The sequence below is a fragment of the Sebastes umbrosus genome, chromosome 7 (genome assembly GCF_015220745.1).
Source record: "Sebastes umbrosus isolate fSebUmb1 chromosome 7, fSebUmb1.pri, whole genome shotgun sequence".
In the NCBI taxonomy this organism is placed as follows: domain Eukaryota; kingdom Metazoa; phylum Chordata; class Actinopteri; order Perciformes; family Sebastidae; genus Sebastes; species Sebastes umbrosus.
In genome coordinates, this window is record NC_051275.1 from 32,796,873 (window position 1) to 32,824,845 (window position 27,973).

The window sequence follows — 27,973 nt, forward strand, 5'->3', positions numbered from 1 at the left end:
CTTTCAGATGACGTACACCACTTCTATGTGACATCTACTGTTTACCTGCTATCTCCCCATAAAGACCCCCTGTACTCCTAAAAAAGACAGAAACGGCTCTATTGTGGGTCTCAGAGGGTTAAGAGAATACAGAACATACAGAAACATTTCTAGTCCTACTTATGTGTATAGTGAACACGTACAGATATTTATACTTTTAACTTATTACTTCTCTTTTCTCCCTGTTGATGAAATTACCTTTTAGTGTTTATTGTACTGCCTTGTAATTGTTTAGCGTGGGCTCCTAACTATGTATTTGTTTTAACTGCTAAAAGGAATACAGACCAATTTCTTTGTATTTTTAGATTATCATCTTTAAACTGGCTTATTTTTTGACATACTTTTAACTGACATCATATCAGTAAACATCAGCAACACATATTGAGATATATTTGTGAATATTTCTCTATTGAAATGACCAAAACCTTCGTGGTGTTGCAGGAGAAATGAAGCCGTGTGTGAACAGACACGATGTGCTGCAGATGCACATTCCTCCACACTGTGTTGACTCGACTTATCACAACAGGGATTTGTTGGGCTGTCAAGAGACTGAGCGGGGCACACACACACACACACACACACACACATACACACACGTACACACACACACACACGCACACACACGCACACACACACACTCTCCAGGTCCATCTGTCCAGCTCTGTTTGAAGGATGAGGTAATGGTGTAGCTCTGAGATGGTGGAGGTGGAGTCGGTCACAGAGAAACGTTATAGCTGTAGTATTGAGTTTATTATTATTTTGGTTGCCAACACAAAGCATCTCTATCGTCCCATCAGCACTCTGCTAACATTACAACGTGCATCTGATATCCAGTGAGCTCTGGGCTCGGATAGCTTCACCTTTACCTGTTAACAGGCAACTCTGAGCATCCTCACATCACCTTGTCTCTCCTGCCTCCTGCGGTGGCTCTTTAGCGGATGATTATCACAACAACAGCAGGAGCTAATTTGTGACCTGCAGGTGAGAAAGGAGAGGGAGGGGGATGATGATGATAAACAAAAGAATACTGCAAAGAAAGGAGCGATTCAGGGGGAATTGAGGACATGTGATGAAACCAAACTGTGTGTGTTTGAAGATTTGAAGATAAAAGGAAGGAGAATGACTAAAGGAGACAGTAACAGAAAGAAAAAGGGCAAGATGGCTGGAAGAACACAAAGAAGGAAGATGAAGATAAAGGATAGAAAGGAAGTTCAATCACTGGTTGTGGTTCTTCACACCATCATATTTAATTGGGAGGTATTTGCAACCCGTTCTCTCTCCCAACTCGTCAAATACCGCCGCTTGGTCAGTAAAGGATTAAAAAGAGACATTAAATGACTAAAAGTAGATGCAAAACAACTAAAAAGAGACATAAAATAACAAAAAAAAGACATTGAATGATTAAAAAGAGATTCAAAACAACTAAAAAGAGATGCAAAATAACTAAAAAATACATTAAATTAATAAAAAGAGACATTAAAATACTACAAATAGATGCAAAATTACTAAAAATAGATGCAAAACAAATAAAAAGAGACATTAAAAACAAGAAAGACATTAAATGAATAAAAAGAGATATTAATTGACTAAAAAGAGACATTAAATGACTAAAAATAGATTCAAAACAACTAAAAAGAGATGCTAAATAACTAAAAAAAACATTAACTTAATAAAAAAGAGACATTAAATGACTAAAAAGAGATGCAGAACAACTAAAAATAGACATTAAATTACTAAAGAAAGACATTAAATTAATGAAAAAAGAGACATTAAACTAAAAAGGCGTTAAACGCCTAAAGAGAAATTAGATTACTATAAAGAGACACTAAATTAATAAAAAGAGACAATGAATGACTAAAAAGCTGCTTTGATTTCAGCTTCGAGGTATCGTGCGTACTGCTCACCGTCACCCTCACCAGAACACCTGAATATAACAGAACCATCGTTGGTGTTATTAGCGACACCTGCTTCTCTTACAATGACAAGTTGAAGTGTGAAAAAGGCCCATTGGGGCGACAGAAGCTCCGTCTGCAGGGACTTAAAAGAATTAGGTGTCTGCCCCCGCACCGTTCAAATGTTTCTTATCCGGCGGCCACCGAGGAGGAGGAGGAGGAGGAGCAGGAGCAGGAGGAGGAGGAGGAGGAGGAGGAGGAGGAGGCTGACATGTGGAGGAGTTGATGGGTGAAACCGATGATGTCATTGTAGCAACCCAAACACAGGCTCAGCTTTCAGTCGTGGGGACACATGCTGAGGCCTTCTGTTGTGGTTACCGCGGGACAAATATCAGACACACACACCTGACGGGGATTTCTCTCACCTGTCTGTCCTTTAAGGTTCTCATCATGTTGTCCACCTGCTACCACATTACTTAATCAGAGAGAGAGAGAAGGTTGAAGCGCTGTCACATGATTGAAACTATAAAGCCAGTGAGGCAGGATCCATGTCAAGAGATTTCCACTGTTAGTGGGTGGAAACATCTTATTTTATCCCCAAAAATGTCAACTTTTAAGGAACTAAGAAAAACAAAGTTTGAAGCCGAACAACCCACACGTTTTCAGTTTCATTAATTAGTTTTGATTTCTAATTATTTTCACAGTCTGACACTTCAACAGTTTCACAACAAACTGAGACTTTCTTGACCTGCAAAATTATGTTTTAAATTGACAAACATCATATGTCTCTCGCCGTTGACCACCGTTCATGTTTTTTCCGAAATAAGGTCCCATCGTGGTTCACCGGAAGGGGCGGGACTCTGCATCGCTATGTAGATATGAAGGACTCATTCTAAGCTAATGAAAACACAACAGTTCTTAGTTTCAGGTGATTAGACACTAATAAAAACATAATTTTTAATATTATATGCCATTTCTGCTAATAGATCCCCTGAAATGTCACACACTGTTCCTTTAATCTCAAAGACATAAAGCTATGCAGTTTCTGTGTGAGTGTATGAACACAGCGATTGGTGACTGCAATGCAACGCCAGCTACGATCTGGCCTATAGGGCCGTACATTGGTCGGTGTCGGCTCTGGACTGAAGGGCAGCAGGAGGGAGGAGCAACCTGGTTACTGCAGAAGTGAGACACAAGGCGGCAGATCTCATTTACATGCTTATCACAGCTGCAGAAGTGTAGATGACCTGTGTGTGTGTGTGTGTGTGTGTGCGTGTGTGTGTGTGTGTGTGTGCGTGTTTGAGATGCAGGTGAACACAGAGTCAGGGTCAGAGAGCTATGTGTGTAGACTATACACCTTATCTGGTGTCGTCATGTCTCTCTAGTTGCATAGCTTCACTCAGGTTACACACACACAGACACACACATACAGAGACAGGCAGACAGACAGAAAACAATGATGATGAGGCCGTTTGCAACCAAAAACCTTGCAGGTGACATCATCATTCGTTGGCATCGGCGGGTGTTTGGGTGCTGCTGAGGTGTGACTGACCCTTTAGCCTGCACTTGTTCTCCTCTTGCACATAAATAAAGACTATCAGAATCAAAACTCCTCGACTCAACATGCATTTCATTCATTTCTGGACCTAAGAATCTTTTGACATCTTATTCATCGTATTCACAGTAAAAGAAAATCAAGCAACAATATAACAAAAGCAGCCTAACAGGATTTTTGATGGTAACAGTCTTGACTTGCATTAGCATTCATTATCTGGTTGCTACAAGCTAACTGTTGACCACATGTCATGCAAAGTGTGTCTGTGGTCTCTAAGCTGGCAGAGGAGGTTCGCCCAGACATGTACCTGAGAGGGGACACACCCCCCTCCTCCCAAATAAGGGGGTGTGCACCAATCTGGCCGGGGTTTTAAGACAAGCTGCCATTTCCAGCCGATTAAACAGCCTCCGACCTGCAGCTCCACTGAGCCTCCCCTGTCTCATGCCCTGCAGCTGAGCTTTGAGCCCAGAAGACAATGATCTGAGTGTCAGGGGTCAAGACAGCAGGGAGTCTGAAGTCATTTGGGATGCTAATGTTATGCAGGGTTTTCACACTATAGGGTGTAAGAGCTTGAACAATTCGGCTGCTGTTGTGATCGTAACTTTACTGCAGGTTTCTCTCGTGAAAAATTATGAGTGTTGCAGCCTGAACATCAAGATGTGATGAGATTAAAACATAAGAAAAAAGAAATCCCTTAAGTGTTCCCTTAATTCTTTTGAAAAGACTTGGAAACCTCTCCTAAACCATATTGACCTCTGACCTCCTGGCCAGGTTGTGACGATTGAGCCTCCCTAATTATTTTGTTGGATTGTTGTTTTTATTCTTTATTTACTTTATTATTTTTTATGTTTTTGTGTAAATGTGTATATTGTATGTGTTCTATTATTTCATATGCATAGTGTTTGACTAATTTTGGTGTCACCGCTGCTTTAAGTCTTGTTGTTATGACGGAGTATTAGGGCCACATGGAGGAAAAAAAATAAATCTGAGATTTCGAGAATAAAGTCATAAGTTTACGAGAAAAAAAGTCGTAGTATAGAATAATACATTATTCCAATTAAAAAAAGAAATATGCACTAAAGTACAGAGAGATTTTGTAGATTTTGTGTCTTTTAAAATGTGCCTGTGAAGTCTTCATTAAGTGTGCAAATAAACATATGTGTCAGTGGCTGACAGCGTATTTGGATTTAGCGATTTGTCATAAATGGATTCCAGTGTTAACAAAACATCCACTAATCCCGGATTATAATTTCTAATGTTTGGGTTTAGGAAATCTATCCCGAATGCCATCAAAAGGATTTCTATTAAAGCTTCAAATGCAGAGATTCAGTTTGCATTTCAAAGAAACTCTGGCTGTAAAGCCATCAGCGTTATACCTCAGAGGGAAACTAATAAACACACAGACCTGTTTGGTCTTTTGTTTGAAGGTGGAAACAGAATCAATCTACTGTTGGACGTGACAACATTCAGGTAAAACAAAGAAACTGAAACATAAGATTGACCAAGTAACAAAATCACAAATAATAACAATGAAAAATGTGACAAAAACATTTCAGCTTAAAGGGCAGATGGAGCCTCATGTCCTCGTCAACATCTGCTGAAGAAAAAATCCTTTTCACTGAAGCAACTTTTTCATATTAAGCACTAAATGTTGTCTCGGCTTCATTGATGTCAAAGACAAAAAAACATGAGAAGCCTTCTCATTAAAATTGTTGCTTTTCTTTTTGTTTTGTTTATAACCAATAAATAATGCAAGACAATCTGCTGGAGAACGACCACAAAGCACCGCAACATCTGTGCAGCTACGACAAATAACGTGTTCACTAGACTGGATTGATTCACTTCTTAAAATGCAAAATATTTGTGTTCATCATTATGATGCAGTCTGTGTCTGACCTGTTTTACTGTACTAACCTTAATTAGGCCTACATTTACTCTCAAGTACTGTACTTATACTTACACTTATACTTCACTCAACTACATTTATTTGATAACGTTACTTTGCAGATTCAGATTATTACGTAATACATAATATAAAGCAATTAATAAATGTTTGTGCCGTGTATTATTATAGGTTAAGCTTCCCAGCAGTATATTAAAGGTGCAGTGTGCAGGATGTGGCGGCATCTAGTGGTGTGGTTTCAGATTGCAACCAACTGAGTACCCCTCCGCTCACTCCTCCCTTTCCAAGACTGCAGTAACGTGAGCCGGCGAGTGCAAAACCGTGGTAACGCAGTTCGCCTCGCTCAGAGGCCATCCTTACCATAATAACACTACTTTAGGAGCAACGGAAGTCAGACGGCAACTGGTTTTGCACAAGCGTGACGGACACCGTAAAAACTTGGCCGACAGACGCTCACCAACGGCTCCAAACTTTCCGGCGGTCGGCTTAGTGTGTGTCGGGGCCTTTAGGGTTCAACCCCAAGAACCCTAAACCTGCCCCGTAAACTGCAACACACAATGGTTTTAAGGTGTGTAATTTTAATAAATAACTGTATTTATTATAATATAAATAAATAACTGTTCCCTGATATTGTTGGTTTAAAAGTGTTTAGTCAGTTTCACTACAATTTACACTTTTATGAACAAATACGTGCAGCTGGGCCGATGAAAAAGTGTAAGAGAGTTACTTTCTTATTTTTATTGATTTGTTCTTTTGTTACCTAAATGCAGAAAATGAGGAAGTCCACCCACCAGCATTTAAAAAAAAATATTATTATTATTATATATATTTTTTACAGGGCGACCAGAGCCTCCTAAAAGGTGGCGCCCTGGGCGACTGCCTATATGGCCTATGCCTTAAAGCCGGTCTTGCAACCAAGTCACAACAGGCCAATCCGTAGATCTTGTGGACTCTAATCACAGTTTAGTCAAGAGTAAATACAGAGTCTCTGTTTGCACAAGACTCTGACCCACGACTGTAGTTACACGTCACTGCTTCCATTATCTTGAGAGCATTTAATTGCACTGAAATATTACTTCCATCCCGGAGACGGCAGGTTGTGCAGCAACTTCATAGTTTTTTTTTAGTCATTTTATGAAAATGATAATAATCCTCAAGACAAAATAAATAATCCTCTAGACTGAAATTGCACACAAGAGGACATTCTGCAAACTCATCCAAGAGGCTTCTACAGTGGACTTAAAGGGGAATCACGGTCATTTTAAACCCACACAGGACTCTCATGATGACACGTGAGAGTCAATGACAACAACAGAGACTTATCTGTCTCTGCATGAATCACATGCAAAACTAAATCACAACCGTCAGAAGTGCTTATATAGGTAGCAAGGGTTTTGACACTGCAATGACTGTGTTATAATTATGGCTGTCAATCGGTTAAAATATTTAATCGCAATTAATCGTATGAATGTCCAAAGTTAATCGTGATTAATCGCACATTTTTTATCTGTTCAAAATGTATCTTAAAGGGAGATTTGTAAAGTATTTAATACTCTTATCAACATGGGAGTGGACAAATATGCTGCTTTATGCAAATGTATGTATATATTTATTACTGGAAATCAATTTAACAACACAAAACCCTCACAATTCACTAGCTTTAGTTATAATAAACAGTAAAACTTCACACTAAAGGCTGCTGACTCAGCTCCACACCACGCAGGATCTCATTGTGTTAGTTTACAGCTGCTGCAGATGTGTCAAACTGTGAAGGAAATTAGGGGGAAGCCAGCTGGGCGGTGAGGAGCGTGTGTGTGTTTGTGTGTGTGTGTGTGTATGTGTGTGTGTAGGTGGGGGGATGTTTTGTTGTGTGGAGTTGTCACATGATGAGGAAATGTCTTGTGTCCTGAGATGAGAGATAAAAAGTTAGAGAGGGAGGAGGGAAACTGCAGGATATGAGGGTCATTAACTGTTAAACTTTATCTTGTATCTCATAAGAAATACAATAGTTTTTTATCTACAATGCTGCAGGAAGTGAAGTCTGATGTTGTTACAAATAAAAACACCAGAGGAGGAAACAGAAAAAGAAAGAGAGAGAGAGAGAGATAGGAGAGGAGGTGGAGAAAGTGAGACAGCAGCAGCATCCTGTCAGGGATCATGTCAGCACTTGTTGAGGAGGGGAAGGCGGAAGTGACGTCTCCCAAACAACACTGAGATTCGGCCATCAAAATAAAAGCACGTTAACTGGAGTTGAAAAGACTAAGTGCATTATTGGGGACTACAGAAAGAAATGGATAATTAAACTGTTATTAAAAAATAATTTAAAAAAAACACAGTGTACTTATTGGTAATATTATAAATGATGGACAGATCACCTAATATGCACATAAACTAAGACCAAATGTGTAGTTTTACAAGGTAAACACACACCGGCAATATAGGCACTATCTGTTTATAGCATGTTTATAGCTTATTTTGTATATTGTATATTGGTAAAAATTCAATTTTTGTATTCTTATTTTATTCTAACGTTTTCATCTATTCCTTTGTTATTATACTGTTTACTTGCACCAACAAAACCAAAGCAAATTCCTATTGTATACCTCTTACACCTGGCAATAAACACGATTCTGATTCTGATTCTGATACAAGTACATGTGGTCTTATGTAAATTCTCTGGCATACATGATGCACTAATATACATTGTTTTCCTTTAATTTGCCCATATTTCACACTGATCCACACACAGTGTTATTATTGTTTGTCTGCCTCAATAAATTAATTCATCAATTTTTCATTCACTCATGTCTATGTGCCGGGGCATTCACATAACTGGTCATGCGTGTTTACGCCTATATGATCCTTTCTCACTATGCTAATTTAACCACAAGGAATCAGATTCAGGTTTATTGGTTTACTACCTTATTTTATTTATTTTAAAACAAAAACTGCTCCTATCTCGCCTACTTCAGCTTTAAACAACCATAAACATATATTTCCCCACTGGGTTCAATAAATGTTCACTTCAGGCTTTTATTCTGAAAATGCTCCCCCGGATGTCAGCTCTTGTTGATAAATAGAGAAGCGGCAGCAGTGAACCGCTCAGACTGAAACACACCGGAGAGAGAGAGAGGAGCACTGACAACCAGCTGCTCCGTTACTCGGTTCATCTCGTCGGTATTTATTTTGTTTTGATGGGTTAATTTAACAGAAAAAGAAGCTGAATATAAACCGAAACAATCATAAACCTGGAAACTTGACATGGAATGACACATTTGTCACCGGAGTGGACTTTAACATCGTCTTGTCGCCGGTTGTTTTGGCTCATTTTTACCCGTCTGATGAGCACCTGTTCCGGCCGGTTTCTGACCTGCAGACAGCCTCACCACGGAGCTCCAGAGAGACACAGTAAGTACTCTAATATAGATTAATTTATCTTATTTTATTGCTGCAGAATTTGACAGCTCAAAGTTCATTCATCTGTCCAGCTGTCAGGCTAAAACAACTTGTTAACACCTTAAATGATGGCATATTTTTAGTATATATATATATATATATATATATATATATATATATTTTAATTTTGATTACTAGATGTATTATTATTTAATTTGTATTAAATAGTTTTGTTTTTAGTATTTATTATTTTGGGTTTTTTACACATTTTTTCACAAGTCCAATCTGTGGCAAATTTTTAGTATATATTTTTTTAATTTTTGATTACTAGATGTATTATTATGTATTTCTTATTAAATATTTTATTATTTTGGATTATTACACAGTTTTTCACCAGTCCAATCTGTGGCCAATGTTTAGTAAAGTTAGTTTTTTTAAGCTTTTTTTTGTAGTTATTGTTTTTTGGGTTGTATCTAGCGTTACATCTGCAGAATTTGACGGCTTTAAGTTGCATCATCTGTCCAGCTGTCAGGCGACTTTCCTACTTTAAAATGCTTTAGTTTACATTATTATTACAGGTTTACAGCGAAAAGACGTGTCGATATATAAATATTACCTGTTTGGCGGCAATAAGTGCCCTTAAGGAGCGGAGGAATTGTCAAAAAACACCTTTTAACACCTTAAATTATTCTTTTTACGGATTAAACTTCGGGCTTCAGCGGGTATTTTATGTCTCCACGTGTTTTATTCGGACCGTTAGTTTGAAATTCTGACTGTTAAAAACGTTGATATTTAACAGCCGTTAAAAAACTGTCAGAGAGACCCGCGCGTGGCTCGCTCGGCTTCTGAACGCGCGTGTCCGCTTCTCCTCGTGCTCGGGCTGTTTACAAACAAGTCTCGTGCTCCCAGGAAGAGGAGCAGCAGCCCCGCCCCCTAGCGGCCGGAAGAAGAACATATATAGACAGGTTGGCTGGTTGGTGGGTTAAAGTGGTGGAGAAAGAACAAACAATGGTGTGAAAATTAGCATTTATTTATTTAAGTTTATATTTTACTGTGAAGAATTTGTTGTCAGGTAAACCTATAATTTGTTTTCTGGTGTTTTCAATTTGTGATTAATAGATGTATTATTATTTAGTTTTTATTAAATACTTTAGTTTTTTATTATTTATTATTTGGGATTTTTACATACCAGTCCAATCCGTGGCAAATTGTTAGTATATATTTTTTATTTATTTGTTTTTTTAATTTCTGATTACTAGATTTATTATTTTTTAGTTTTTATTAAATATTTTTGTTTTTAATATTTATTATTTTGGATTTTTACACAGTTTTTACCATTTCAATCTGTGGCAAATTTTTAGTATATATTTTTTTATTTCTTTTTTAAATGTTTGATTACTAGATGTATCAACTCAAAGATATTCAGTTTACTGTCACAGAGCAGTAAAGAAACCAGAAAATATTCACATTTGAGTCAAAAATCTGAGAATTTTGACCTTTTCTTTTCTTAGAAAATTATTCAAACCGTTTAATCGATTATCAAAATAGTTGGCGATTGATTTATTAGTTGACAACTCTAATGTGCACGCCTGTGTGTGTTTTAGACTTCTACTGAGATGGCCCTTGCAGAGACCATCGAGAGCGTAGGGGAAACTGGAGTAAGTGGAGGAAACGACCCTCTTCCTCGCCACAACACCTGCAGCATGGAGCTTCCTCGCCCCTTCTACAACTGGCCCGGCCTGCTCACCACTACCACCATCACCACCGGCTCTGGGACCGGAACCGGTGCCATACACCTCCGCCACCACAACCACCACCACCATCTGCAACCTTTGCAGTCTCTCTATCAGTCGTGCCCGCTGCCTTACCCCCACCCAGAGGGCCAGGACGAGCCCCAGACTCACCAGCAGCTACCCGCGTTATCGCCATCACCAACTTCTCCTCGGTCGCCGCTCTGCAATCGGAGGGAAGAGAGGGGCGGAGGAGCAGTTGCACCCAGTGCCTTCTCAGGACACCAATCAGGTAAGATAATAGGATTCACTTATAATTAAAGAAAAAGTCACAAGTTTACACAATTGGGATGATAAAAACAATGCTTAGAGAAGGATGAAAAATCTTATATGTATAGTAGCAGGACGTGACTTGTAGCAGAGTGTCATCAAAACCATGTGGGTTAGTTCTCCCTTTGTTTTGACAGACAGGGAAAGGGGGCAAATGTTATAACACCAAGCACATCAGTAATCATTTAGCTGCCAGAGAGCGAGCTACAACAGAGCCAGCAGTGATTTATGGCGAACGCTCAACGCTGCAAGAACAAGCAGTGGAAAAGATGTGACTCAGCCACACAGCACAGTTTGCCTTTCAGACCTCCACCCTTAAATAAACACGAGAGTTATCAGTTAGCAGGAGAGTATCGGTTATGTGTGTGCTGCAGCGCCCGCGGCTGTGTCTCTGACAGGAGACTGTTTGGGCAGTGTTGATGGGGAACAGGTGTTGAGGAGACGTGTTACGACTGTCACAGGGATAAACATGAGGCCTTATAACCAGCAAACCACTGTGCTGCTGCATTGTGAAGCTACACAGACAATAGAGTGCTGCTGCAGGGATGACGTATTTTTGTAGGCCAACCAGGAAGTTAGCATCAAAAAGCCGATGGGATTTTTCCATTGGGATACTTTCACGTTTTGTTCAGCAAGAAAGATAATCTTCACAAATGAAACACAACTTTTATGATTTTTGAAGTGTGAATGCAATCGCCAGAAGTAAAAAGCTAACGTTAGGTTATAAACAAACTACATCACGGTCGCATGAGCGCAAGTAATACACAACGAGGCTTTGAAGGAGGACGAGTCGGTGTGATGACGTTTAGTTGTCTCATTTAGCCACTTGTTAGCAACCACCTTTTTTAAGACATATAAAAGCTTCAAAATTAACGTGTGGGATATTTACTGACGTATTTTATATCGTAGAACAAAACGTTAAAATCTCTTCAGCTCGTGTTAACCACAGACCGTATTTCAAGCATCTGACTAAAACCCCATTAAAAAACCCATTGACTTCCAGATGAGAGAACCAGAAGTGCTAAAATGCTAACTCATTTCCAGGTTTTAGGACTCATTCCTGTAGCACTCTATAAAAACTGCTCAAACCTGTTTTATTCACCAGACAATGAACAATGTCTGTCTGTCTGTCTGTCTAGTCTGTAGAATATGATTTGTAGGCCAGGACATGCGATTTGAAAATAACAGTAGGCCATATTGTGATTTTGGTAAAAATATTATAATGACACTTATTGGAATTGGTACATAAAATACTTCCTTTTGACTCAAATAAGGGATTAATGGACAGAAACATTTTACATTCATGGACGTTGCACCGGTTTCTTGGCTGTACATTGTCAAAGAGAGGTATTAAAGTAGCTAGTACTCGTTATTGTTTTAGTATTTGGGGAATAAAAGCTGAATTGTGAGTTGTTAATTTATGCCAGCAACTCCAGCAGTTTATTTCTTCTCATTAAAGTGCCACAATCACTGTCAGTGAGTGATTCCCTTTGGCTGCAGTGGTTAATTATTTCTTTGTTTTTTTGAGTTCGGTGAAGAGTGAGACACTTTTTATTATCATGGGATGAGTCATGCAGACTCAATCTGAACTTCAGTATCCTGGAGGGTTATTTGGAGGCGGTAGAAAGGGAAATTCAGGTGGCAGCAGGAAAGGCAGGTTTTCATTTGGCTCTGAGCCGCTGTGTTGTGACAGATTTGCAACAATGTAAACAGATGATTTACCCCCCCACCTCTCCTCCTCTCCTCCTCTCTCAGCTGCAGGTCAGCTGTCTATCTTGGGCATGTTCAGACATGTCCTCTGACTGCAGTCAGTCACAGAAACAGTCTGCTTCATTTCCTCCATTCAGCCAGGCTGTTATACTTAAATTAGGCCTTCAGTCAGGCTACAGATTTCTCAGGAATCTCACCTTTAGTCAGCTAGTTTTAGTTTGTTTAGTTTGTCAGACTTACAGTTTGTTAATCAGGCTCCTCAGTCCGCCTGCTAATCACACAGTCAGTCAGTCTGTTATCTAGAGTCAGTAAGTAAGTTAATTATTCAGTTAGCTACTCAGCAACATAGTTAATCAGATAGTCAGATAATCCACGAGTCTCCTAATTAATCAGTCAGATACTGTAATTAATCAGTTAGTTAATTTATTTGTCATTTACTTTACTTTTAATGTATTATTTAATGTGCTTGCTGTGTGTTTCCTTCTATGTATTATTTTTTAATTGTGTATTGGGACCATGCTGCATAGTGATTCTGCACTTTAAATAAAAATGATTGATTGATTCAGGCACATAATAATAATAATAATAATAATAATAACAAACTTTATTTTTATAGCGCCTTTAATAAAATAAAATGCAGCTCAAAGTGCTTTACAGGAGAAAAATCAATAACAGGTATTAAAACAGAAGTGAAAAGAAAATAATAAAGTCATAAGGAGATAAAAAAAAAATAGGATAATACTAGTAATAAAAACAAGTTTATAATGGTAAAAAACAACTAGGGCTGTCAATTGATTAAAATATTTAATTGCAATTAATCGCATGACTGTCCATAGTTAATCATGATTAATTGCAAATTAATCACACATTTTTTTTTATCTGTTCAAAATGTACCTTAAAGGGAGATTTGTCAAGTATTTATTACTCTTATCAACATGGGAGTGGGCAAATATGCTGCTTTATACATATGTATTTTTAATGTATTTGCATAAAGCAAGAATATTAGCTCACTCCCATGTTAATAAGAGTATTAAATACTTGATAAACCTCCCTTTAAGGTACATTTTGAACAGATAAAACATGTGCGAATAATTTGCGGTTAACTATTTTAATCTATTGACAGCCCTAGTTAATAATCAATGTCACTTCATTGAGATAATCTGTAAACTTGTCAGCACGTCGGGTTGTCAGGTTAGTTGGTTGTATTGTCAGTTTGTAGGTCAATTATTTGTTTAGTCAATCAGTCGGTTAATTAGTCATTTTGTTAGTTAAGTAACAACATAAGTAACGTTAGTTATCCAGCTCAGCTTTAAGCTTTTATCTGGTTTAGTCTGTTTTGATTTTTAATGCCACCCCTCCACCCGGCAACCAGGTCCCCCTCTAGTCTCTGCTGCCTCCCATATTTAACTGGTCACACTGGTCTCTGTCACCTTGTCCGTCTGTCAGCCTATCAAACAGACAGGTTTACCCTCAGCCCCGCCCGCTTTCCTCCCTCCACCCTATCACAGCTCAGCCCCTGACTCTGCCGGCCAATCGCATAGAGACGTCTCCGAGAGTGCTGCCTTCGAGTTACCTTGGCAACAAGCCAGAGTTTTCCCGTTTGTTATTTTTTTTTTCTACCGCTCTCTCTTTTCTCTCTCTCTCTGTCTCCATCTCCGTCTCCGTCTAGTCACCTGCATCCTTAAAGGATCAGTTGTAATCCTCCTAGCAAAGCAGATGCTGTGGTTGCCAGGGGTGTCCGTTTCTGTGGCAACTAGAGTTGTGGTTGCCGCGGGCGCTTGGTGACAGAGACAAGGGGTCATTTCACAGGAATGCTGTGAAACAAGTATCATAGAAAAGGTTAGAACAGGTTATCTAATCATCTTCAAAAACATTTAATTTTAATGCAATATAATAAAACACTTTTTAAATGTTAGATGGATAATCAAACGAACAAGAGAAATAACAAGAAATTAAATTTGGGAAGTGCTTTTAAATGTGTTTTGTGTTATATGTATAAAGAAATGATAAAATGGAGAAGGAGATAATAGAAAAAGTGTTGGTTTAGTTCAATAATTCACAATAATTTATGATGCTGACAATCTTCTACATTATAAAATAGGGTTTAACTGATAAAAGAAACAAAGTAAGCAAGTAAGTAAACATAAACAAAATATGAGACAAAGAAAATGCTTAAAAACACATCAGCTTTCATAGAATTATAATATCTCTAATAGGTTTAGGCCTGTTTGTCACGCTAAAGCGACCAGACAGAAGGTACAGGTATCTTTAATGGTAAATAGTCTGTAAACACAACAAACACAAACACACATACAGTTCCTCTCCATACCAGACTTATTAAGCAGATTAAGAGATTACTCTCCCAAGTTAAAGAAGAGGAAAATAAGTCATCCCATCAAGCTCCTTAAGAAATATGTGTGTGGCCAGAGAACTAAACAACCAACGTTGGGAACCACAGTAAATATTTTTGGTATGTTTTTAATGTCAGAGGTCAAGAAAATTCACTCATTCACTCCCTGTTATTTCTGCATCAAATATGATAAACTTTAAAGTCACTTTTTCCACTTTGTTTAGTTGTTACCATCTTGGGTTTTGGCCATTGCCACCTTGGTCTTTGGTCATTGTCATCTTGGTTTTTGGCCGTTCCCATCTTGGTTTTTGGTCGTCTTCTTGTTTTTTTGCAACCAGAAGTTACACGAGAGGGTGGAGCTAATACCGAACACTGAATAAGACATTTTTAGGCGACCAAAATGTTGTAAAGGGTTAAAGTTGTAAGAAGAAAACAAGGACAACTCCCAGACCGGATAACGCTGTGGTAGCGACCTGTCAATCACAAGGTAGCCACGCCCTAAAGCATCCCCTGCTTTATGGTCTATTCGACTCTAAATGGGACCATAATTTACTGAATGAACATCATGCTGTATTGAAAAAGACTTGAAACTAGCGATTGAGACCATAAACTCATTTTTACAATGTTTACTGAGGTAATAAATCAAGTAAGAAGTAGGCTCATTTTCTCATAGACTTCTATGCAACCAGACTTCCTTTATAGCAACCAGAGGAGTCGCCCCCTGCTGGCTTTTAGAAAGAATGCGGGTTTAAGGCACTTCAGCTTTGGCTTTTGGCTTCACTTCTCAGGTTGCCCACTATGGCCCACACACAATATTTTATACTTATTTATCTCTGTATATTACTCCAAGTTCCATGTAAACATTGATGATCAGTAACGGCCTGAAAGCGACTGATGGTTTCTGGGAAGTCTGTGTGTGTTATTTAGGTCTCTGTTTCTTGGCAGCTTGGCCTGTACAGCCTGCCCATATGTGACTATGTGTGCACAGATCCCCCCCGACTTGAACTGTCTACATTAAGGAGGCTAATAATGTACGCTGCTTGTTGAGAATCAATTAAGCATAACCAGAGGCTCTGCATACCCAATAAAGTGCTTCTGTCTCTTCATACATGAACATTTCTTCTCAAGAGAGACACAGAGAGTCAGAGCATGAGGAAAAACAATGGTAAAAATAAAATGAGGGAGAAATGTGCTTTTCTTTGATAATGTGCTATTTTCTGAATCCATTTTGCCTTTTTCTGCTGCAGAGTCGTACAGAGAGGAGGAGCGCCAGCAGGGACCTCTGCCGGACCTGCTGCCCCAGAACGAGCAGCCGTCCTGGGCTTCCCCACATCACAGAGCCCCGAGAGCAGAGGCAGTGCAGGAGCTGGAGGTCAGGAGGGTGGCCCACCAGCTGAGGGCCATCGGAGATGAATTTAACACCACAGTCCTCCACAGAGCGGTAAGAGGAGGGTCGGGCCTTCGATGTGTAGTTTATGGATTGTTTAGTTAGATGATGAGTTAATATGAACACTGAAAGAGAGATGGGTGAACCTAAACAAAAAATGATTAGATGATGAGAAAAGGCAGATCAGTCTGGTCCAGAGCATATTTATTTTCAAAGTAAGGCTACTTTATTTATACGGAGGTTTATTTTGAAAAGACACTATGCATGTAACAAGCGTATATTGACACGCCGTCCCCAATCCGTCCAAAAGTAACGCAAGAGGAGTACCCCGTGCGTCAGTCTCCGCGGTATTTGACGAGTTGGGAGTGAGAGCGTGTCGGACTCCGGGAGCTGCGTCCACTCTCATCCTGGCGACCTGCAAGCACACTTGTGTGTTCTGTTGTCACCATAACAACTAACAACAATCACCATTTCCTTTTGTAACTACTCAAATGACCCCCAGAAAACAGTTCAATGTCAGTTCTACTCCTATTCTATTTCTATGGTCTGGTGAATGTGTACAGTGTTGTCTGTGTCTGTGAACGCAGCAGTCACATTGATTCTCTCTCACACACACACACACACACACACACACACACACACACAGAGAGAGCTGTCTTATCTGTTCTTGCATGGATGAGCATGTGAGTTTACATGTAATTACACGTGTGTGTGTGTGTGTGTGTGTGTGTGTGTGTGTGTGTGTGTGTGTGTGTGTGTGTGTGTGTGTGTGTGTGAGGCAGTCGTGAGGACATATCAATACTTGTGGGAGAGAGATGAATCGATGTCATTCATGAGCGAGTCTCTCTCATTTTACTTTCTTTTTTTAGTGTTGATCTTTATTCTAGGGCTGTCAAAGTTAACACGATAGTAATGCGTTAACTCCACTTGTGATTTTTAGGTTGTAGCAGGCTCAGTTTTACAGCTAGAGTGAAAATACTGGTATCATATGAAACTAGATAATCCAAGTAATCCATTGGTACCAACCATGAGGTTAAATAACGCTCCAAACTTGCGCTAAATTTTGGCGAGGAAAAACTGGCATGGCCATTTTCAACAGGGTCCCTTGACCTCTGACCTCCAGATATGTGAATGTAAATGGGTTCTATGGGTACCCATGAGTCTCCCCTTTACAGACATGCCCACTTTATGATAATCACTCAGTTTGGGGCAAGTCAGCAGTACCTGTGAGGGTTTCTGGACAATATTTGTCTTTGTTTTGTGTTGTTAGTTGATTTCCAATAATAAATATATACATACATTTGCATGAATCAGCATATGTGTCCACTCCCATGTTGATAAGAATATTAAATACTTGACAAATCTCCCCTTTAAGGTACATTTTGAACAGATAAAAAATGTGCAATTAATCAGGATATACTATGGACAATCATGCGATTAATCGTGCTTAAATATTTTAATCGATTGACGGACATAGTTTATACAAATTACAGTCAAACTAAAGAGTCTTTCTTCCTCCCTCCTCTCCTTTCTCTTTCCTTCTTCTCTCCAGAAAAACTGGCGTTCTTTTTTCCTCCCATTTCACCTTCTTTCCCTCCCTCTTTTATTTTACAGTTTCCTTCCTCGTCACTCTTGCTCCACTCTTTATCATTCTCTGTAGTGGTTTAATATATTAGTACGATAGTTTTTCAGAAACAATAGTGTGAAAACTGTTTCCATAAACACCTAAAAACAACAAGACAGACTTTACACATTAAAACAATCCTCACAGATTATATGACAGTATATTTCCTCTTATTGTCATGTCTTTATCTCACCCCTCCCTCCTTCCCTCCCTCTGTACTGTAGATCGCGTGAGGAGTTGGCAGCAACTCTCCACCTCCTCCCCCACCACACAATCACCTCCCCACTGTTCTCTCTCTCTCCCTCGCCCTCCCGCCTCATGCACATAAACAAAGATGACGTCACCTTGTCTTGACTCAGATGTGGACTGCGCACACACACACACACACACACACACACTTTATGAGGGTGTAACAGCCCCGTTTGCAGACATCGTGTGCAGCAGGTTTCTGGCATCGCTGCCCTCATTGAACTGTCTGCTGCGTGCATGAGAAAGACAGAACAGATACTGTATTCTCAAGGGGAAATTATGTGTGTTGTTTACAACGCAGCCGGGCCAAAAGCACAGTCAGACACTTTTTCTAAACGAGCAAACAAAAGGAAGGAAGGAAGGAGGGAGGAAGTGAGAGAAGGAGGGATGGAGATTGTAAGAGGAGGGAGGGAGGGAGGGTTAACCACAAGCATGTGAGGTTCAGGCAGTTCAGAGGAGCATCTTTAACACAGACACGCACTTGTTTGTCCTCTTGTTCAGTGTTTCTCACATGTAGCTTCTCTTTCTCTACTTCCTTCTCCTGTTCACTCCTCTCCCCAAACATGACATCATCTTTCCTCCGTCTTTATGAGAAATTGAATAGTCAGCTTCAAGGATTTTTCTCCTTTCCACCCTGGTTGTTATTATTTTCTTTTCAAATGATATTTTTTGAAACGTTTGGCAAAATTTCAGGGGTGAGAAAAAAATCGATTCACTTATCTATCGCGATTCTTTTTTTTTTTTACGATTTTGAAATAGATTTTTTTTATATAATTTAATATATAATTACTTAATTTGAGTCTATGTGGAGGTAGAAGGAAGTTACTGCTTTTATTGTTGTAGTCTGAGTAACGTGACATCCATTCTGTATCCTTCAACCAAAACAAACCAGCCGGCCGCCACGAAAAGTATAAAACGTCTCCGTATGGATACAACCTGCACCCTCACATTTTGGTTTTGGTCCGCACCAGAGTCTGATTACCATGTTCACAACTGCCCAAACGAACCGCACCAGAGTTTGATTAAAACAGACTAAATGTTGGCTTGTGAAAGCGCCTTAAAACACTCACAGGTTCTAACATCTTTGTAGATATCTAAGTAGCCGTCTTTCTCAGCTGCTGCTTCACATGCCAACAGGGACAAAAGGGAACAGCATTGACTTGCATGAAGTTGCAATTATGTGTCCATTGTGTTGTATGAGCTATTTGTAGGTCACGTCAATAAATGCGCATTTTTTAGCATCTTGGCTGGCTTGAAAAGGTCAGATATTTAATAAATGTTTTATTTGGACTAACATGTCTTTGTGTGTGTGTCTCTCTCGCAGCACGCTGCCCCCCACTGGCGGGACTGGAGAGACGCCTGCCGAGGACTCTTCAACTTCATCTCCCAGACTCTCAGCACTCTTTACAGGCTCACGTAGAGCGAGACGTCCTCATCCGCAAACCTCCAGTTACCATGGCGACTTTATACATTCAGGACTTGGCCATCGGACTGTGCTACTAGTGAACAGAACAAGCTGCACTCGTCATCCATTTGAACCCGGAGGATTAACGCGGTCTGAAATCAAAAACGTTTTCTCTGAACAAAGAATTTGAGGAGGACGAGATGAGCAGCTGGAGGTGTCGGCGCCACCTGTTGGCCGGATCAGGGTGCTACCTGTGGAAACTGGACCCTGCCTGTCTGTCCCTCCGTCAGTCAGTCTGCTGGTTCGGACTGCAGCTGACGGACCGACGGTCTCTTTCCTACCTGTATATTTTGTAAAATCCACTTTATTTCGCTGTCTTTGTCTCGAGGCTCATCTCAGTCAGTGTGTGTGTGTGTGTGTGTGTGTGTGTGTGTGTGTACATGGCAGACGTGGGTAAAAAAAAAGGTTATATGTACTGAGATATCAGTGCAAAATGGAAAATACAGATACATCAAAATTTGGAGCTTTTTAATTTTGATTTAATATCAGTCACTATTTTTCTGGAGAATGTGTCTTTTTTTTTTTCAAAATTGGAGAGATATCATCCGCCTGTTCGTCTGAAAAGGCGTATGAATGACACGATAATGCACAAGGCATTTAGCGCGCTTTTAGCGTGCCATTTTTGCCGTGTAGGCTGTACTGACTGCAATGCAAAGTGACGTAAAATAAAAAGGGAGAAAGACCACAGTTCAACTTTGAGGGATTTACGGTGCTGGAAATCCATTTATCTTTGTTTTATTTTGTGTTTAGTTTAGTCAGTGAGGCTTCCAGCAACCTCATCACCATCGTCATCGCAGCATGGAGGTTTTGGTTGCTTAGTACAGCCCCTTAGTGTCATTTGTTTTCCGTACTTCTGTTTCCGTACGTATTTTACTTAGTTTCCGTACTTATTTTAAGCTCAAACGTGACGTTTTTCCTAAACCTGAATAAGTGGTTTTGTTGCCTAAACATAACTGCGGCTGTAGTTTTGTTGCATGGCGTACAAATGGCATGCGAAAAGCATTAAAAGCGTCCTCATGAATGTCCTTGTAATGTCGTGGTATTCATACACCTTCCCGTGAGATCGGGTTGCTCCAATTCTTCCTTTTGATTATGTAAAAACATGATTTGTCCCTCGTCTGACGTGTGCATATTACTGTCGTTTCTTTTATTCTTATAAACTGTGAAACTGGACGCTGTGTTTGCATCGCAGGGAAACGATAAAAAAAAGAAGTCGGGTGTTATTCGACAGCGTGAACCTCTCTCCCAATCTGCTTCATTTCATGATACCATGTGCCTTCCTGCTCAGCGCTCTGTTGAGGCCTAATCTCCAAAACCGGGACAATCAGTCACCCATTCAAAGAAACTCTTCAAGTGCTTTGTTTGTCATTTGAATTACACTCAACGGCTCCAGCGTCAGCGTGGTTTTAGGTCATTTAAGGACAGAAACAGCTTCATCTCTGGATATTCCTCCGTTCACGCTGCCAGTGTTGGGAGCTGGCTGGGTCTCGCCCGCCTGTGTCGACAGTGTTTATAGTTTGTAAATATTCTTTTGGACGATGAATCTGAACTAATAGAGACTTAAAAAGTACTTATCAAATCGAGAGAGTTCGACGTGTTTGGGAGATCATTTTGTATTTCTGAGCGGCCATCGGCAACAGATGTTTGAATTTAAATCCAGTGGATTTGAGACGGTATTCCAAGAGTTAAAGAAATTAATTTGGATCTTTTGATTGTTGAAAAAGTATTTGATGACGTTTTGTAAAAATGACCCCTTCGCTTGTGCGATTACTTTCACTGTAGTTTGGGAGGAAATGTTTATTGCTCATATTAAGAGCATAATTTATTTTGTAACGTAGCCTATCTGTAGCTTGTTTTTTTTTTGGTTTTCTACATAATGTATTATTTATTTGTTTTCTTACATTCCTGATCAAAACTATGAATTAAGCTGTACTTGAGTTGTAACTGTTAAAACAGAGATTGAATAAGATGGGAGCTAAAGCTGTTGATATACACACTGAAAGTGGATACATCACTTTGAAAAGTAAGAAAATCAGCTTTAGAAATCGGTACTTTTTATCCACTGCTTGCGATAAGAAAGGCTCAGTTGTTTAAAATGTTTTAAAGCAATGGTCTTGTTATTATTTACAAAGGTTTTGGCCATAAAGAACACATGGGAAACAATATGTAAGTGTTAAGGCTGTCAATTGATTAAAATAATTAATTGTGATTAATCGCAAATGAATCACATATTTTTGAATCTGTTCAAAATATACCTTAAAGGGAGACATGGGAGTGGGCAAATATGCTGCTTTATGAAAATGTATGCATATATGTATTATTGGAAATCAATTAACAACACAAAAGAACCCATTTTCATTCACATATCTGGAGGTCAGAGGTCAAGGGACACCTTTGAAAATGTCGATGACAGTTTTTCCTCGTCAAAATTTAGCGTAAATTTGGAGCGTTATTTAACCTCCTTCACGATAAGTATGTATGACATGGTTGGTACCAATGGATGCCTTCAGATTTTTAGTTTCATATTTCAAAACTGAGCCCGCTACAACCTAAAAATCACAAGTTGCATTAAAGAAATTAGTGGCATTAAAACTAATATAACTTCGACCGCCCTAGTAAGTGTATTACAGGACACCACAAACCTCTCCAGACACACAAAGTGATGTATTTACTTTCTATTTGTTTATCAGATGAGATGGAAAAGTACCAAAGTACTCCCTTTATACTCTTTAAAGCACAAATAAGTCAAAATCAGACTGTTAGCAATAACTGACTGAACTGAAAACCACTCTCATTGAAACTCAACCGGGTATTTCTGTAAATTTAATTTGCGCTACTTGTGCTACACATGCTAAAAATATACATTAACGTACTGTAACGTACTTTGGATTAAAGCGCCCACTTAGTGGAGGAGCTCAACTTTATTTCAGGAAACATTTGACTGAAACGTGGACCCTTATTAACACTTCAAATGCCTCAAACATTCAACAGGGAAGTGATTGGCTGTGGTGGCAACACTGTTTTTAACATTTCTGATGTATAAAGTCCTGATGATACCTGTTCAGCTCACATGACGCTAAGCAGGGAACAAGCTACGCCAGCTGCAGTAGACGCTCCTTTACTGCTTGTATATTCGTGTTTGCTAGCGGTGCTGCCGGCCATGTTTGCTGTCATCACATAGTACCGTTCTGGGCTCCTGGTTCCAACGACGACGCTCAGTGTCGGTCACATGCAGTGTGTATTTTGCTGTTTTTCAACTTTTTTCTATTGTAAACTTTCTACATGAATTTTGTACTTTTTTCTTTTTTATACAATAAAGATAAGGAGAACTATAATCACTTGTTTGGTGTTTTATGTCTGGATGCAGTCCGTGTGTTGTATGAATGTAAAACTAAATAAATTACATTATATATTATAAGAACTAATGTTTCATTTTTTTTTTATAAAATATGAAAACATCTGTCTTACAATATAACCCTGTTTCATGTCACAACCCTCAAATTAATTATGTTTAATTGTACCCCTAGACAACGTAGTCGGGGATATATAGTGCTACACATGTCCTTCCGTCCGTCAGTCTGTCCTTTCACGTGTCACACTTTCGTTTACGGAGCAGAACTCAGAAACTATTTAACTTAGGAATAGGGATGTAGGGAATAGGTCCGATACTGTGCTCATATACTCGTACTCGTACTCGCAAAACGGCTCCGATACCACTTTACGTCAGCGTGACATTAACCTCTCATCACCATCTTTCGGGTCCTATCGCACACGCTCACGCTTCACCTCCCCGACGGTGGGGGCGAGACGGGCCGGTGGTGCGCCCGACCCCACGGGGCTGGGATCCCACTTTCATTAAGCCACGGGGTTTTGCTTGCACCCTCTGACTCGCGAGTGCGTTAGACTCCTTGGTCCGTGTTTCAAGATGGGTCGGGGGGGTTGCCGACATCACCACAGACCCCTGGCCCCTTTTACATGGCCTCCTTGTCATGTAAAGGAGATAATATAGGCTATCTCAGGGTTAAATAAATGTTAAATAAATCGAATTAATAAAAAAAAGGATTCCAACCCCGATTGGTTGAGAACCACAGGAGTTTACACTGTTGAAATGTAATTTTGGGGGGATGCTGCTCTTAAGCGAGAACAGCAGCAGTTTATTGGCTCAGCAGATGTTTACAGATGTTGGCGGCTGTCTGGGGGCGGGGCAGCAGCCCTCTGGCGTGACAGGGGATGGACAGACGCTGCTGTGGTCGCCATCACATCTGGAGAGCAGCACGGATTAACAGACATGAGGTCAAGACCCTCGCTGCTGCTACTGCTGCTCACACACACACATACAAACACACACACACCACGACCGTTTACACTGATGGTCAACATGAAAATCTGGTGCGAGACGAGCATGAAAATACTCCACGAACATTTTTTGATTCTTTTAAAGAGGCCTCGAATAACATAATAAAGCAGGAATGTATCAATGGTTCTCTATCACATTTACTTTATCAATTATATATTGTCTGGTTGGTTTGTTTTTTTATTAGGGCTGTCAATCGATTAAAATATTTATCGTGATTAATCACAAATTAATCACACTTTTTTTATCTGTTCAAAATGTACCTTAAAGGGAGATTTGTCAAGTATTTAATACTCTTATCAACATAGGAGTGGACAAATATGCTGCTTTCTGCAAATGTATGAATATATTCATTATTGGAAATCAATTAACAACACAAAACAATGACAGATATTGTCCAGAAACCCTCACAGGTACTGCATTTAGCATAACAAATATGCTCAAATCATAACATGGCAAACTGCAGCCCAACAGGCAACAACAGCTGTCAGTGTGTCAGTGTGCTGACTTGACTATGACTTGACCCAAACTGCATGTGATTATCATAAAGTGGGCATGTCTGTAAAGGGGAGACTCGTGGGTACCCATAGAACCCATTTTCATTCACATATCTGGAGGTCAGAGGTCAAGGGACCCCTTTAAAAATGGCCATGTCAGTTTTTCCCTCGCCAAACTTTATCGTAAGTTTGGAGCGTTATTTATCCTCCTTAACTTCCTTCATATGATACCAGTATCTTCACTCTAGCTTTAAAACTGAGCCCGAAAACCTAAGACATAAAATAGTGCAATTCAAATATAGGGCTTGAATATAAACATAAGTAAATATTAAAAAGTCATGTAAATGTAAATTTGTAATTTTGTTGAAGAAAGTATGTATAGAGAAGTAATAAATATGTATATATATATACACACAAAGAGGTGTAACAGTTTGTAAAACATAAAGGTAAATAAAGGATGCCATGTTGTGCTGTTTTTGTATTTTCTTTTACTATTTTCTGACACTCTAAAGACAAAATGATCAGTCAATGAATCAAGAAAATAACTGGCCGATTAATTAATATTAAAAACAACTGTTAGTTGCAGGTACACTAATCTTTACAAGATAAACAAAGACAAGAATTCATGGGTTTATAAGGAAAACACACACACACACACACACACACACACACGCACACACACACACACACTCGTCTGTTACCGAGTCAACAGGCAGCATTGGGACTAGTTATCCTCACTTAAACTCCTCTGCAGAACGAGCCAATCAGGCGGCCCTCGGAGCAAAATCAGGGATTTGATTGGTCGCAACAGCAGACACTTGTTCTTTGCTGCTAAGTGGAGAGAGTGACCACACAGCAGGAGGGATTTAACTGAGTGTGTGTGGGAGAGAGAGAGAGAGAGAGAGAGAGAGAGAGAGAGATTTCAAGGACATGGAAGAAAGAGATGGAGAGGAAAACGAGAGACAGTGTAGAGCAGAGTCAGCATGTGGAGTGCATGCAGAGTGCATTGAATGTGTGTGTCGGCAGATAAGAGTTTAGGTTTAATTAAAGGGGCAGAATGAGCTTAAAGGGACGTTCCGTAATTAATCTTCTTTCCTAATCCCGGGGAAAAGAGCAGTGCTGCCTCACAGCTCCTCTCCTTTTCTCCCTAAATCGGCTGTAAACACCACTCAGAAGTATGCGTAGTTATTCATTCTTTTCTTATTCTCTCTGTTCTCATTCACTCTCTGTGTTGAACTCACAATGAACCCAGTGTGTGAACGGACACAATCGCATCTTAATTTCAATCACTTGTCACGCATTTCTGCAGCCGCCGAAAGCATCACAAGGAAGTCAGGGAATAAAAGTAGAAATCAATGTAGTTACAGCAGGAATGTTATCAAGAGACGGGGATTCAACCCGGTTGCATAAATACCACGACATTACCCGGACATTTAGCGCGCCATAAGTACGCATTTTAACCATTTTTTGCATGTCATTTGTACGCCACGCAAACATCCACAGGTTCAGGCAAGAAAACCACTTAGTTTAAGGCAGGGGTCGGAAACCTTTACTATCAACAGAGACATTTCAGTCAAAAAAAAAAAAGGTTTCTGTAATATTACGAGAATAAAGTCAAAACTTTACGAAAAAAAAGTCGTAATACTACGAGAATAAAGTCATAACTTTACGAGAATAAAGTCGTAATATTACGTGAATAAAGTCATAACTTTACAATAATAAAGTCGTTATATTACGAGAATAAAGTCATAACTTTACGAGAAAAAATTCGTAATATTACGAGAATAAAGTCATAACTTTATGAGAAAAAATGTCGTAATACTACGAGAATAAAGTCATAACTTTACGAGAAAAAAAGTCTTAATATTACGAGAATAAAGTCGTAATATTACGTGAATAAAGTCGTAATATTACGAGAATAAAGTCATAACTTTACGAGAATAAAGTCGTTATATTACGAGAATAAAGTCATAACTTTACGAGAAAAAATTCTTAATATTACGGGAATAAAGTCATAACTTTACGAGGAAGAAAATTTTAATATTACTACTTTATAATATTATGACTTTATTCTCGTAGTATTACGACCTTCTTTTCTCATAAACTTTTGACTTTTTTCTCGTTATATTATGACTTTAAATCTCGAAATCTCAGATTTCTTTTTTTTCCTCAATGTGGCCCTAATACTCTGTCGTACCGTCGTACCATAGACCTACAACAATGATTAAAAAAATGAAAATGTAAACAAAAAACAGTTATTCATTTCCATGCCACTGGAGAGGGGCTAAAGAGCCGCATGTGGCGCCGGAGCCGCAGGTTGCAGGCCCTGGTTTAAGGGGAAAATGTCATGGTTGGGCTTAAAACAAGTATGTAAATTAAGTAAAACACGTACAGAAACAACTACAGAAAACACGTCACAAACGTCAATAAAAAAATAATCGCTACATGACAAACGTCACTAACGTGACTTACAAAACAAAAGCCACCCATAAGTGGTCTTTCTTGCTTTTTACGTAAGCGATCATGTACAGCAATATGGTCACTGCTGTGAAATAAACCCCGACAGCGGAGTCTCTCATCGCCCTAAAGGCGTTTATTTCTCAACAATGACCTGCTAGCTGTACATTATCCCGCCTTTTACACGGCTACTTACTTAAGAAATCAAAAAAATTAACAAAAAAAGGTCCGCCAGAGTCCGAAATCAGAACTGCGTCCATAGCAACAGTCTGATATAAAAAAAACAACAAACACAAAGATTTCATCCAGGAGACGCTGTTTGTGTCCGGTGTTCACAACGTTAAAGGAGCAGTGTGTAACATTTAGAGAAATGGAATATAATATCAATAAGTATGTTTTCATTAGTGTTTAATCACCTGAAAATAAGAATCATTGTGTATTTGTTACCTTAGAATGAGCCGTTTATATTCAGATTTAAAATCAACCTACTTATGTATGAAAAGAAAGTTTTTTTACATAATCTGATACTGAAACTATTTTTAAACAGCAGAATGACTCAGCAACCGCACAGTGTTGACAACACACAACAGTTAACACTTAAGAGGTTAAACTGCATCAAAATAAGCATAATTTTTTCCATCTACAGTTAGAACACATCTCTGCCGCTCAGGTTTCACAGGTCTGGCAGGTTAAACAGGTTCAACCGCCCCGCCACGCCCAGGGGCTGAGGTCAGACACGGGACCACACGGCTGGTTTTCCCCCGGTGATGCTCTGTTGTTGTTGAAGCTGCTGCTGCTGCTGTGGCTGCTGTGGCTGCTGTAGCCTTGTTTGGGAGGAAGAGGACAGGAAGCGCTCTGAGTTTGTCCCGAGGCTCATCTGAATGCTGCTCCGTCACTGAGACAGTTTGGTGAGTCACACGCCGGGCGCTAAGAGGTTATTACCAAATACAGTCATACACTGACAGGCATCATGTGATGATACTGTCTTTACCCTTCAAAACTCAGACACTGACTGACTGTACATTAATCCACCAC

At 39.4% G+C, this 27,973-nt stretch overlaps 1 protein-coding gene across 1 annotated transcript; it reads left to right on the plus strand.

Moving 5' to 3' along the window:
- The first annotated feature begins 8,484 nt into the window (after window positions 1-8,484).
- Window positions 8,485-21,540, plus strand: LOC119491980. The gene is made up of 4 exons (XM_037776266.1): window positions 8,485-8,797; window positions 10,390-10,807; window positions 16,153-16,346; window positions 19,490-21,540. The coding sequence occupies exons 2-4, from the start codon at window positions 10,402-10,404 to the stop codon at window positions 19,583-19,585; spliced, it is 696 nt and encodes a 231-aa protein (XP_037632194.1). The 5' UTR covers window positions 8,485-8,797; window positions 10,390-10,401; the 3' UTR covers window positions 19,586-21,540.
- Window positions 21,541-27,973: the final 6,433 nt, after the last annotated feature.